General features: G+C 40.0%; 1 protein-coding gene across 4 annotated transcripts in view; it reads left to right on the top strand.

Annotated features, from left to right (window-relative positions):
• The window catches only part of MAP7 (microtubule associated protein 7), a 114,520-nt gene that overhangs the window by 90,900 nt on the left and 10,898 nt on the right, over positions 1-12,722 (top strand). For 2 of the 4 annotated variants that reach the window (XM_086743734.1, XM_086743731.1), the window contains exons 8-15: positions 602-750; positions 3,367-3,482; positions 3,979-4,259; positions 7,915-8,092; positions 8,987-9,182; positions 10,591-10,692; positions 10,982-11,032; positions 11,122-11,179. In XM_086743734.1, coding sequence (XP_086599860.1) covers positions 602-750; positions 3,367-3,482; positions 3,979-4,259; positions 7,915-8,092; positions 8,987-9,182; positions 10,591-10,692; positions 10,982-11,032; positions 11,122-11,179 — 1,131 coding nt within the window. The remainder of the gene's footprint in view (positions 1-601; positions 751-3,366; positions 3,483-3,978; positions 4,260-7,914; positions 8,093-8,986; positions 9,183-10,590; positions 10,693-10,981; positions 11,033-11,121; positions 11,180-12,722) is intronic. The other 2 variants (XM_086743733.1, XM_086743732.1) reach the window with 2 other exon arrangements.

Raw genomic sequence — 12,722 nt, 5'->3', positions numbered from 1 at the left:
CTTTAAATATTTCTAAAAGATTTTTAAAAACACATCACTTGCTAAAAATTGTAGACAGCACTTTTGATGGTTTCCTAGATTAAACTGTTTGTGTTGTTACTGTGTTTTGATCTTTGTGCATATGTCTCCTTTTATTTTGCTTCACTTCCAAGACCAATTAATAGGCATTCTGATTTTAGTTTGATTGTTTTCTATTCCGAATGTAATTGAAACTCATGTCAATGCATATACTAAGCCAGTCAATCAGACCAGTTATTGTGTTCACTGCTTTTTCAGAACCACCAGTTGTATAAAAACTTAACGGAAAAAAGTTTTTGCTTTCTACTACTCAGTTACATGGCATACTTCTTAATTTATTTAAAAGAAATTAATTTACAAATGGAAAAGTACATGAGTGCCTATTGAAATTGTGTCATTACTATATATGTGGCCATCAAATGATGGTTCTGACTTGAAAATTAGTCATTCCTCTGTGTATTAATACCTTCTTTCTTCTCTGTCTTTCTCGGTTGTTTCTGTTCCTGCTGGCTTTCCTCTGTCAATTCTCCAATGCTGCTCTGTAATTAAAATTAATAAATAACAAAACCAACCAACACCGTAGTTATCCCCATTTGTCCCCGTTCAGCATCTTGCAGCCCCATCAGTCCTCTGTCCTACAAGGCCATGAACTGTAGGAATACAGGAGAACGAGCAAAACTTTATGCCTCTACTGATGCTGTCGGACGCAGGAGAACAACGCATCTTGCAGGGGTAAGCATGCCGGTTGTACGTACAAGCTAGTGTCTCATGCTGTGGCCACCCGGTTGCATTGCTTGTTAGCACAGGAGTAGTTGCAAGGATACTTGACTAAGTCTGATCCTCCTCTCTGCACCGTCCCCATCCCCTCCAATTTCTTTCATAGTTGGCTGGATTTTAACTGAAATATTATTTGGTGATGTGGCTTGATTATGTGCCAAAGAATGCGTGTGGAAAAATGCCTGTGTTTGCACAGTGGCTGCCTTAGCTTCTCATGAGGCACAGAGGCAGTCAGGGTGTGTGCCCTCTTCTCAAGTGGATCCTTTACTCCTTTTAAGGCCTAGGCTGATGATGTAGCTTTTCCCTCTGTGGAGAATCTGATTTTCCCAGCAACCTGTTTTCACAAAGCCTGGAGAACTTCATGTCTTCTGAGGCCTCTAGCAAATTCAGCTAAGCCTCTGAGATCACGAGGGGAGAAGGTGTGCACTCACTCTTGTCCATATACAGGAGCACATGGAGCACTGTCACTTCAGCTTTACCTTCTTTGGAGACCAGGCTGGTAAACTTTTCCTCGTTGAGAAGAAAGAGGTTTGTTTAGGAGCATGGTTTGTAAGCAAGGCTTCCCAGAGATCACATGTTTCTTCTGAATGATTTGGTAGCAGTACTGACTGATCTGAGCTTTCAGGGAAAATCAAAACAGTGTGATACAGGCAGACCAAATTCACATTGTGCTCCAAGCCAATGGGATGCAGTAAGCTTCAGTTCAGATATCATTTGCTGAACCTGAGCAGTTACATTTTTCCTTGTACTTCACAGCCTGAGTTTGTTTATAGTGTGAGAAGAGTCTCTGCAAACGATTGTGTAAGAGCTGCTTGCATTTTCATTTGGCCTAACGGGCAAAATATCAAGAGACAGTGCTGCTATTGACATCCTTGTTGGAAGCAGTGTTAGTGGAAGTTGCATGAATCATAGCCAGTACTTAATCTTTCCGGAAGATGGTAGTATATTGAAATTTAAGTTCAGGCACAGTATTGGGATGTATCTGTAGAGAAAACTCGTAGTATGCACAAAGTGCATTGCAGTCTCCAGGGCTATCAGTTTAGCAGCTCTTGGGGTCTTTCTCACTGCAGGTGTTTTGTGTTTTGTTTTGCTTTGTGATGGTTTGTTTTGTTTGTTTGGGTTTTGGTTCATTTTGGTGAAGGAGATAGTATAAAAATATTAATACAAAATGACTGAGTTAAGAGCTGTTTTCAGTAGACTGTGTAGTGTGGAGAATCTTTTATTCTTTTGTAAACTTTTATAGGAATTCAGTTTTTTACTGATGTTAAGAAAAAAATTTTGATGCTCTATTTTCAGGACTAATTAAGTAGATACAGTGTAGGGAGTTACTGCTAGTGAGCCAAAATTCTTATTCATTGTAATATATTTATTCTGGCTATGTATGCTTTGATAACTCAGATGATTATCATCGTATTAATCAGTAGATATCTGGTAAATTATACTGCCAAAGAGCTGGCTAATTACTCCTGAATAGTGACTTCAGGATTCAGACCATCTGTTGCTATTATTAAGTTACGGTTTTGGCCATTTAAAATAAATAATTTTAGCCATAATAACAAAAAAAAAACCTCTTGAGTTTATGAAGATAAACAGAGGGTTTATGTGCTCCTGAAGTTGTTTTCAATTTTTCTTTCCCAGTTGTTAACTTGGTTTTCAGGTCAGGTGATGAGCATTGCAGAGTGCTCAGCTGGTGATGTTCTAAAGCAGCGTGGTACGCGTGCTGCAGGGGTTGTGCACGTGCCCTCGCCAAGGTGGGGAGTTCAGCCCCTCTGCATCACGTTGGCTGCATGGCAGCTCAGTGTGCTCTCCAGTATTCACATTACTGAGACTCCCAGAGTCTGAGCTCATTATTCCAAAACCATGAAGATTTTAAGCTATGGTTAAATGGATTCTCATCTATTTCTTTAAACTAATAGTTCTATCAATACAAACCACAGCTATCACAGACGTATTTTAAAAATAGAATCCTGAGATGACAAATGAAGAAGTAAAAAGAAGAATTGCTGCCATATGTAGGAATCAATGGCAAAAAGTATATGCTGTGGAGTCATCCAGGAAAAAAAGAATAGGATAACTGTTGTACCACATTTGAGGGCGTCTGTGGTGTTCACATAAAAGCATGAAAGCAAAAAGCTTGTGCTGTGCAGGGACTGTGACTAAGTGTCAGCCTAGGGGAGTGTGTGTGGGGGAGTGTTTTGCTTTTTCTTCAAAAGAAATCCAGGGTTTATGGGGAGTGGTGGAAGGTACTGTGTGTCAATCAGCAAAGATCAAACCTTAAAAGGTAATTTTTTGCCTGTGTAAAAATAAACCTTTGAAAATTAGCCCATTAGTCTTAAGACAGCAGAGAGCGTGATTAAGAAGGATTCTTGTGGTAAAATGCATATTTACTAACAAAGATGGTAGCAGATTACAGGAGCTGTATTAATGAACTTGTTCAACAGGCTGTAGAAACTACTGACGCAACACTACTTTTTCTCAGCCTCAACCCCTCGTCCTTAACTGAGCTTGCTTTCCTTTCTTTAGCCGTGTGAACTCTGGCTTGACTTTGTCTTTTTGTTTGCTGAACTATAGACTGACAAAAAAGAAAAGGAGAGAGACCACTTGTCATCCAACTTCTCAGCCAGCTTTAAAGGAGGTCATTTTTCTTCCAACCTCAAAACTAGATCACCAGCTCCCTCTCCAGTTTGGTAAGCCAAGTACATGCTTAGCTGGAAGTTGAGCTATAGGCATCTCTGATTGTTCTGTTAATTAAATGTGAAACAGTGCAAGCTTATTTGATGATGTAGATCTTTTCTCTCTGCAACAAAGGAAAGCCAATCCTGCGTTTAGAAAAACATCGTGGGTGATGTCCCTGCTCCTTGCAGGGGGGTTGGACTAGATGACCTTTGAAGGTTCCTCCCAACCCTAACCATTCTATGATTCTGTGATTCTATTACTACTGCTTTGAGGACAGGGAAATTACCTGGTTTCTTCCCTCTTGGCTGGGCTCATGCTCACACATCTGGAAAGTTGCAAGGAGAAACATTTTGCATTAAAGATAATCGGTTGCTCCAGCAGCCCTGATCAATAGTAGAGAAATAGAGAAGTTGTTTTATTTTAGCTATTGCAGTTGTAGAAGTTATATGTAGGTGGTGTCCAGCAGAGCATGTCTGATAGTGATTGTCACTCTTTGTGGTCACACAGGCATGCGTCAAAGTCTTTGCCTTTTTTGCCTGGCACACCCAAGCAGATAACTTCCCCACCTGGTTCCTCCAAAGTTTCCTCTGCTCAGGCACGTCCTCCTTCTCCTGGCAACATCCGTCCCATCAAAAAGGAGGTCAAACCAGAGAGTGAGAAGAAAAGACCAGAAAAGGAGGCTGAAAAGGCCAATGAGGAGAGGACAGAAGAGAGTAAAGGAACTTCAGCAGGTGCTGGAGAATCCACAAGCCAGGAAGAGCTTCCTGTCCAAGCAGAGCTCACTCAAGGTAAGGAGAGATCTTCCTCTAGGTTAAGGAATGTCTGAGAGTCTCTTATGTTCTTCCCTCCCTTTCTATGAAACCACGTAGCTTTCAATAGTTTTCTATGAAGTATTAATCTAAATTCTTCAGAATGTTCCTGCAGATGTATGTTCATTATGAGGAAAGTGTAAACAGGCTGAAAGCCTCCTGCTTGTAACAGTCAAAGCAACACGTAGACCTTCCTTGCACGGTGTGGATTCACAGCCCTCTTCTCTGCCCTTTTGGAGCAGGATTTTATCCCTCACATCAGGACACAGCTTCTTTTCAAACTGTTGAAGTGCAATAATAATTATCTCAAGACTAATGGTACAGGAAGCTATCACATAATGTAGAGTGAGCAGTGAGAATGTCCAGCTCTGCTAGATGCTCAGTACAGGTGTGCTGATAAGACTACCAGCTTACCTATAATATTGCAAGAGTACCGCATCATAGGAGAGATGAGCAGGATAAAGTGGAATGCAGAGGAGAACCAAGGAGAAGAGTAAAGAGGAATTGGCAGAATTTTTCAGGGAAAACAAGTTATTTTAAAAAAAAATTATATAACAAAAAGAAAAAAAAAAACAAACCCACACCAAGCCACACAAACCCTGAAAAGCAGCAAGGTAGAATAGGATGTACACACAAAATAAAATAATGGTCACAAAGTGTAGGAAGGGCAAAAGGTAAATCTGAAAATGAAAAATGTAAGTTTGTTCTAGCAGACCTTTTAGTCCATTGTAAATATGGCATAAACTGTCTGTCTCACAGATGGGATAGAATGGCTATTATGACCACTGGGATTCCCAGGACAGGTTACTTAGGATTCTGAATTTAAAATTCATAGATTGTCCTTCAGAAAACAGATTTGAGTATTAATAATCCTGCATTTAACTGCAACACGTGTAGTTGGGTATTATTCTGTGAGAAGACCTGATGTGAATTGATTTCTTTTGTTCTAATAAGTTCTGTTACAGTAGTTCCAGTCCGATACCTGAGTCCTACCACACAAGATGCAACTCCACAAAAAGCTAGAGATTTACAAGAACAAATGGATGCATCTTTTGGCCATGGGCATGTAAAGAAGATATAATTGCCACATTAGCATGAGTTTTCACTGCTCTTTTGATAACCTTTTGCCTGTTTCCTTTTAAGGAGAAAGTTTCCTTTTAAAAGAATTTCAGGGATACCACCGAGGTACCTTTGCAAATGTGTAAACATTTGCAAAACATGTTGTAGTTCCCCAGTACAAGGTGCAGACCAGAGAAACATCGTCATGCTTGTTTGATGGTTTAGCTCAGGAGGAAGAGAGGCTCAACTTCTTTGCAGAGTCAGTCAATATTTGAGTTTGTGACAAGGTCACTTACTATTATGGAAACAGGTTATGTGTGATAAAGATATTTAAAAGTGAAGTAGTTTGTATTCACAGCAAAGAAACAAGTAGTGGAGAGGGGAAAGGTAGAAGGGTACTATAGTCAAAGTGGTGAGCAGCACTTTCAAGTAAATATCTTTTGCCAAAGCCAACCATCACCAGGAAGTGATGGTTGGGACCAAAGACTGAGACTTCTGGCTAAGCATTTTACATGCATTTTGTACTGCAGATGGAGGCCCAAACTGCCAAAACTTAGCCACTAGTTGTATGCAAAAGTCTAGAGAGGAGCAAGTGCAGTATTTGGAGCTAGAGGGACATTGGTGACGTCTCCTAGGTCTGTGTTGCAGGTGAACATAGCTGATTTCTGTTAGTTAACTGACCTGCCCTTTGACCTGTCTGGCTCAGCTACCTGCTAGCTGTGTAGTCAGCAGGTAACGATCACTGATGGAGCCATCCAAGCTTTTGCAGGCAAATCTCACAGCACTTTACTAATACCAATGAAGTTTTAAAGGTATTTGGGGTGTGCCTGTGCAATCTGTTGTCATCTTTTCTGACAGCAGGGCAGGTGTGCATTAAACAGGCCACTTGTTATACTGCCAGCTTCAGTACCTGAGGCAAGAAGTGAGCCCCAAACAGCACAAAGCTCCCTTCAGGAATGACAGCCCTGCCTTAGTCCATTTTAGTAAATTAAAAAGGGCCAAGGTGCAGAAACACTGTCATTTATACTGTTTAATGATTACAGAAGGTCTCTGGTATGTTTCTGATCCAGTTTGCAATTGCAGCCCCACATTTTCTTGCCTTCTGTCCCCAAGGCTACTAAGAGCATAACTCTGAAGAGCTGCCAAGTTTAGAGTGATCAAATTACTTACTTTTTTATATTTGACCATCCCAGAATTTTCTGAATTCTCAGCTACACCTTGGAGGTTAGCCCATGCCTGGACTGTTCCCTAGGGTTGGACTGAATACCTGTTTTGGTAATGTGAGAGAATAGTGTTCTGGCTGAGGCTAAACTGTGCCAGCTCACCTCAGGGCTAGAGAACAGGCTCTGGCACTCTTTAAATTACTGGTGTGCCATTTGAATTCAAGGTGAAAGCCCTGATGCAGTTACAGAAAGACCTGCATAGTTTTTCCTTGATAGAAGAAAAGAACGGAGAGGTCAGCAGATGTGAGCATTCAGCACAGAGAAAGCAGCTGGATTTGCGTTTGTATAGATGATGAGGTGTAGGAGGGGAGAACTGGGGAGGAAACCCCTTTTGAAAGTTGTTAGTGACATGAGGAAAGTGCTGTAACATCCCAAAGGGTGGTTAGAAATGTGGATTTAAAATAATCTTCTGGCTGTTCCTGATGACTTACTTTACATGTATCTTCCTAGGATCAGAATCTGATTCTGTTGACAGTTCAAAGTCTTCCCTATCCGTGTTTGTCTGCATTACCAGATGAGATTATACTGGGAATGCTTCCTTCAGTTAGCTTGTGCTGGTAATGGTTACTGGCCTCTAGAGAAAAAGTACAGTTAAAGCACTCTGTACCTATGCTAGAGAATGCCAGGCAAACTTACAGAAATGTGAACTAGTGTTTTACTTGAGGAAAAACCTGTAACACCCTCTCTACCAGGTGGCCAAAGCTGGTCCTGGATGAAGAATTTATATGAAGGCACTGTTAAGATTTGACCACAAGCCATAGTTCACCAGTAGTGGGTAAAGCTTCTTTAGACAGCTGTGTTCTGGTCCCATGAGTTGCATCAGGTTGGAGTAACGGCAAAATTGATAATAGTTTCTGTCCTATCCTTATTGCAGATCACTTCAGACAGTTGACATTTGAGATTACCAAGTCACCAAAAGTGACTGGGCTGCCACCAAAAAGTCTGGCCTTGCTTTTCAGATGCAGACTATCAGACAGAAGGAAATATATCACAATGTTCCACTTCTGCTCTTTGAATAGGATTAGGCAAACCTAAGAAATGTGATGGTAGGGACTTGCTGAGTCAGCATACGTCCTGTTGAGCACCTGTCAGCATTTATTCTTCTGACAGAAAAGTTGGCTTAACCTTTCAACTGCAGCTGCTTTCACATATCCTGTAAAAACAAACTTCCCTAAAGGAATATGAACCCCTAGTGTCCAGAAATTTCTTTCTCTTCTGAATCATTTATAAAACCATGTAAGTCTGAAAATATTTTGCAGAGTATTTGAAATTATTTTTTTTATTTCTTTCAAGAGAGTGTCATCTTAGCTCCTATGTCTGTGAAAACTAGTTGCCCTTCCCATCTCTTTCAGCAGCCAGCCCATCCCTTCCTCCTGCTGCACCACCTCTTTCTCCAGCCCCGACAAAGACCTCTGCAGGGACAACTGACCCTGAAGAAGCAACAAGGCTGCTGACTGAGAAAAGGCGCCTTGCCCGTGAGCAACGGGAACGGGAGGAGCAAGAAAGGAAGGAGAGAGAAGAGCTTGAAAGGTGATTCTGGACCTCTGCGGTGGAGAAGATTTGTTTTTAGCAGCCTCCTAGCAGCTTCTTGTTATATTCTGTTGTTATATTTTGGTATATGGAGCACAGTACTGAATTATCTGAGGTGAATTCTAAACTATCCAAGGTGAATCCACTTATTGAATGTAGAGTTTTATATTTTTTTGAGATAGTAAATTCAGTAAAACTATGAAAATAAGTGCAGACACATCAAGGAAGATCACAAGTATAGAACAGCTCCCATATGAAAATCTACTAAATAGGTGAGGATTCTTCAGCTGGAAAGACCATCTGCCCTCTATTTCTAAGTGGGGATATGATAAGCTATGAAGCCCTAAATAATTTGAGTAATATCAAAGGTGAAGGGGAAAGGTTATTCACTCCCATAATACAAGGACAAGAAGGCATTAAGTGAGGTTAGAAGGTAACGTTCAAAAACCAGCAGAATTAGATACCTTTTTTTTCCAATTCAGGAGTCATTGCTGCAAGATAAGGTGGGTGCCAAAAATGTATACTATTTCAAAATAAGGTAAAATGAAATTGCAGAAAAAAGTGCTTTGCAAGATGCATTGAAGTTAGTGATACTGTTTCTGATTCAGAAAATATCCAAGTTGTCGATCAGTGGAAGCCAGGCATATGCTGGAGAAGTATTGGTATTGCCCTACAAAGTTCTTATGTTCCATAGGGCTTCACCTTTGGCCCCTGCTGGAAGCAGAACAGACAGCTTGGCTTGACTCAGTTCAGTTGTTTTGATGCTGTTAGGAATGAGAGCGTGGTGCAACCTTTATCCAGCTGTTCTGCAGTGCTAGTGTCCTGGTTCAGGAATCTGGTGCTCTGGGGTTTTTTTCCTCTCTTATTTTTCTTATGCTTGTTTCATGATTGCAGGCAAAAGAAGGAGGAACTGTCTCAGAGGATAGCTGAAGAAAGAGCTCGCCGAGAAGAGGAAGAAGCTCGCAGACAAGAAGCAGAAAAAAAAAGAAAAGATGCAGAGGAGGAGCGGGAAAAGGAAGAACGGCTGCGCCGACAGGCAGAAGAGAGAGAACAGAAGGAGAAAGAAGAGATGGAGCGCATTCAGAAACAAGTATGCTCCCCTCCTGGAATTTTTGTGCCAGTCTGGCTGGCAGCGAAGTGGATGAAGCTACACCTCTTATGCAGGACCTAGATTAGAGGGATATCTAAAATTTAAGTGCTATATATCAATTATATATTCTACATTCCCTGGAATTTCTTTAGTGAGAACAAATCCTTTCCTATTCCTGATAAACCGTGATGAAAAAAATCAAGAGTTGTATTGGGGGATTTTAAGGAATGATGTTATACCAGAGTACTCTTTGTTCCCGCAGTTAAAGACAGTCTAGATGCCAAGACAACAGTGATGGACACATAGCACTACTGATTTCTAATCCTATGCCTAACATTTCTTTTGTGTGGGGCTAGTGGGAAGGGGTAGGTTTTGGTCACTTTCAACATGCCAAGGAGAACCTTTACCTGGTGCAGTCATCCAGAAATCAGAGACATAAGAGCAAATAAATCAAAATGCAATTTTTCAAGTGCTCTTATTCTTGATGGGCATAACATTGGTTTACTGGCTTCAGGTGAGACTGTGGTAAGCATCTTGAATAGGATTATTCTCTTCTTGCACATGTTCTTACTTTGTGCATGTGCTTTCTCACTCCCAAAATTCAGCACTTCAATCTGCCTTGTAGACATTAGTTTTTTCTTCTGGTGTATAATTAAATAGATGCTTCTGAAAATAAATGTTTAAAGGATTGTGTTAGTGAATATAGCTTAGAAACTGCAATTTTCTTTTTCCAGAAGATGCGTACTGCTTTCTTTGAAATGCCAAACTGAGGTACATCCTCAGTTTAGCACTCGGAGATAACACATGGCCAGGTTTTTTTTGGATGTTACAGCCTTAACAAATGAACTGTTGTAGTAGTTCCATCGTACAACACTATCACTGTCAGGGTGCAAGGCCTCTCTAGAGTGTGTTCCAGACAAGTTTTACATTTAATCAAAAAAGCAGGAATGGAAAGCTTGTGCAAATGTACCTGTGGCTGTTTGTCCTTCGTCTCATTAAGCGATGACTCTGTTAGCCAAATAAAACATTCTACTGCTTTTGTTTGACTCTCAAAACCATCCACCGCTCAAAATGTGAATCTCTAGAATACTTTCCTGACTGCTGTTGTGATGGCGAACTTTAGGAAATACATTCCTCATTTGTCATCTGGTGTGCTTTCATGCCCAGAAGAGACACAGAACCAAATATGATGTTCATTGTTTAGTTGTGCATCTCTTAATGCTATGCAAAACGTGGAGATTAATAAAGAAATTTGCAATTCAGTCTGGAAAGATTGTTGCTGACTTAAAAAGCCCAGAAGTGTCTTTTCAGAGTGTTGTAGATATGCGTAGTTAAGCAGATAGCAGTGTAAATCTGTCCTGAAATAGTAAATCGTTCCTCAGTTCTTTTTCTTTTACCATCAACTCAGAAAGAAGAGGAGGTTCGCCTGCGGGAAGAGGCAGAGCGGATTCGATTAGAACGTGAAAAGCATTTCCAAAGAGAAGAGCAAGAGCGCTTGGAAAGGAAGAAGGTAATTCAGTACATGCAGAGAAACTGTAATTCATTTTGCCTTAGCAGTTTGCTTCCACCTCAGCTGTAGAAAGTTATCCATGATATAAATGTGCCCTCAGAAAAGCTGCAGTCCTCATCTGCATAGCCTGATGTGATAGTGAAGGAAGTATTGCCAACAGTAATAAATAATTCATCTTTTTTTCAATAAACAGATGCAACTGATAAATGAAAAGCAGTCATGGTTTGGGAGAGATATTTTTACATTTCTGTCAAAAAACATTATTTTACCCCTTTACATTTCATTGTAGAGACTTGAGGAGATCATGAAGAGAACGAGGCGTGTAGAAGCCGTAGATAAGGTCAGTGCTGCTACTTAACATGTATAAATATTGGGTGTTTCACTTCTTCAGTGCCATTCTTAATTTACGAAACTATGCTTCCTTTGTAGAAACCCAATGACCAGCAAAATGGACATATATCAAAGGCAAATATGACTGGAGAAGCAGGTATTGTGTTTAAGTGTGCCCTGAGCACAACCAGTGAATAAATGCCTACTAAGCACAATGATTTGAGATGCAGTTTGGAAATTTGTCAGACTAATTGCAGTAAAGAAAACCATGAAAGGAGTATAACTGAAGTCTTAGCAAACATTATTTATTTAGCCTTTCTGTAGTTAGCCATTACTAAATGAGTCAGCTGTTTCAACAACTTTGTCACATTGGTGTTTAACAAGAGGGAGTTGCTTACCAACTTAATTATTTATAAAGTGAAAAGAAACAAATGTTTTTCTGATCACAAAAGAAACCGATTCTATAATTTCTTTTATACAGTATTACAGACATTGTTGCTGCAGACTTACTACATTTTCTTAAAGAGTTATTTCATCTCAATCATCAAAACAAACTGTTCATTATCCAAACATCTCCCTGTGATTTCTTTCTTCCACACCTGCTGATTTATTCTCTTGATCTTAATTTCTGTTTCTTTCAAAATTCAGCTCCTGCAGAAGCTTAGAGTCTCCCTGTCACACCCACACTTTTAGTCTTCCCATCTATTCTGTTCCCTCTGTCTTTTTTTTCCCTGATCATTTCAGGTAGTTTTATGTAAGATTTTAATACTTACAATGAAGGAAGCAAAACAAAATGTAGCTCATATTCAACAATCACAAAGTATGAATTAGCAGTATTTAAAGATACTGAAGTCAAGCTATTGAATGGCTTATCCTATTGTAGCGTACGTAACATGTTAAACGACATTAATATTTATTTCTCTTTTGTGTTTGAGTTGAGTAACACAGAGGACAAATAACAGCACTGGCTGCATGTACTGCTTCTTTTTTATGGTTAGAGTGGATGTTACAATTAGCACTCAGGAAACTTTTTGACACAGATTTCATTACGTGTGTTTGGAAGCTATTTGTCTACATATTATCTTGAGGGGAAAAAATAGTTTGGGAGCTGCTAATACAGAACACATCTCAGATGCCACCTTTTGCTGCAGGCACTGTTGAAGGTGCTATAAACTACTTAAATAATTCTTGAAACTATAAATGGCTCTATAACCTGTGGCTAGTGCTTTCCTGCCTGGGGTACAAGACAAGTAGTCAGTTTCCTAAGGCATACGAGAATTTGGATCTCCATTTCCCCAGGCCCAAGGGAAGGCTGGAGTCCTTGAGTGACTGGATGAAGAGAAAACTGCCCTCACCTTCAGGGCTGCTCTGCTCTTCAGCTTTGTTTTATCTAGATATGTTATTAAGTTAAAGGTATGAATGAATGAATGAATGGACATATTTCTGCCAACTTTAACTTGACATATTTATGCCCTAATAAACTTCTGACTATACACAAATGATTTTTTTTCCAGTCTTATTGTTTGGCAAAAATGAGGAGACCTTTGTGGGAATGGCCAAATCACACAGTGAAACAAAATCCATCACCTTTTTGTCATTTGTTTGGCCTCTGCTTCAAAACAGGAGATAACTCTGTCCTTCCAAAGCAGAACTTTCTTCTGCTTTTCTCTTTAAATGTGAAATCCAATGTACTTTCCTCT

Source organism: Chlamydotis macqueenii, chromosome 3 (assembly GCF_036417535.1).
Source record: "Chlamydotis macqueenii isolate bChlMac1 chromosome 3, bChlMac1.mat, whole genome shotgun sequence".
Taxonomy (NCBI): Eukaryota; Metazoa; Chordata; class Aves; order Otidiformes; family Otididae; genus Chlamydotis; species Chlamydotis macqueenii.
Note: the sequence above shows the minus strand (reverse complement) of the source record. Positions and strands in the feature narration are given on the sequence as shown.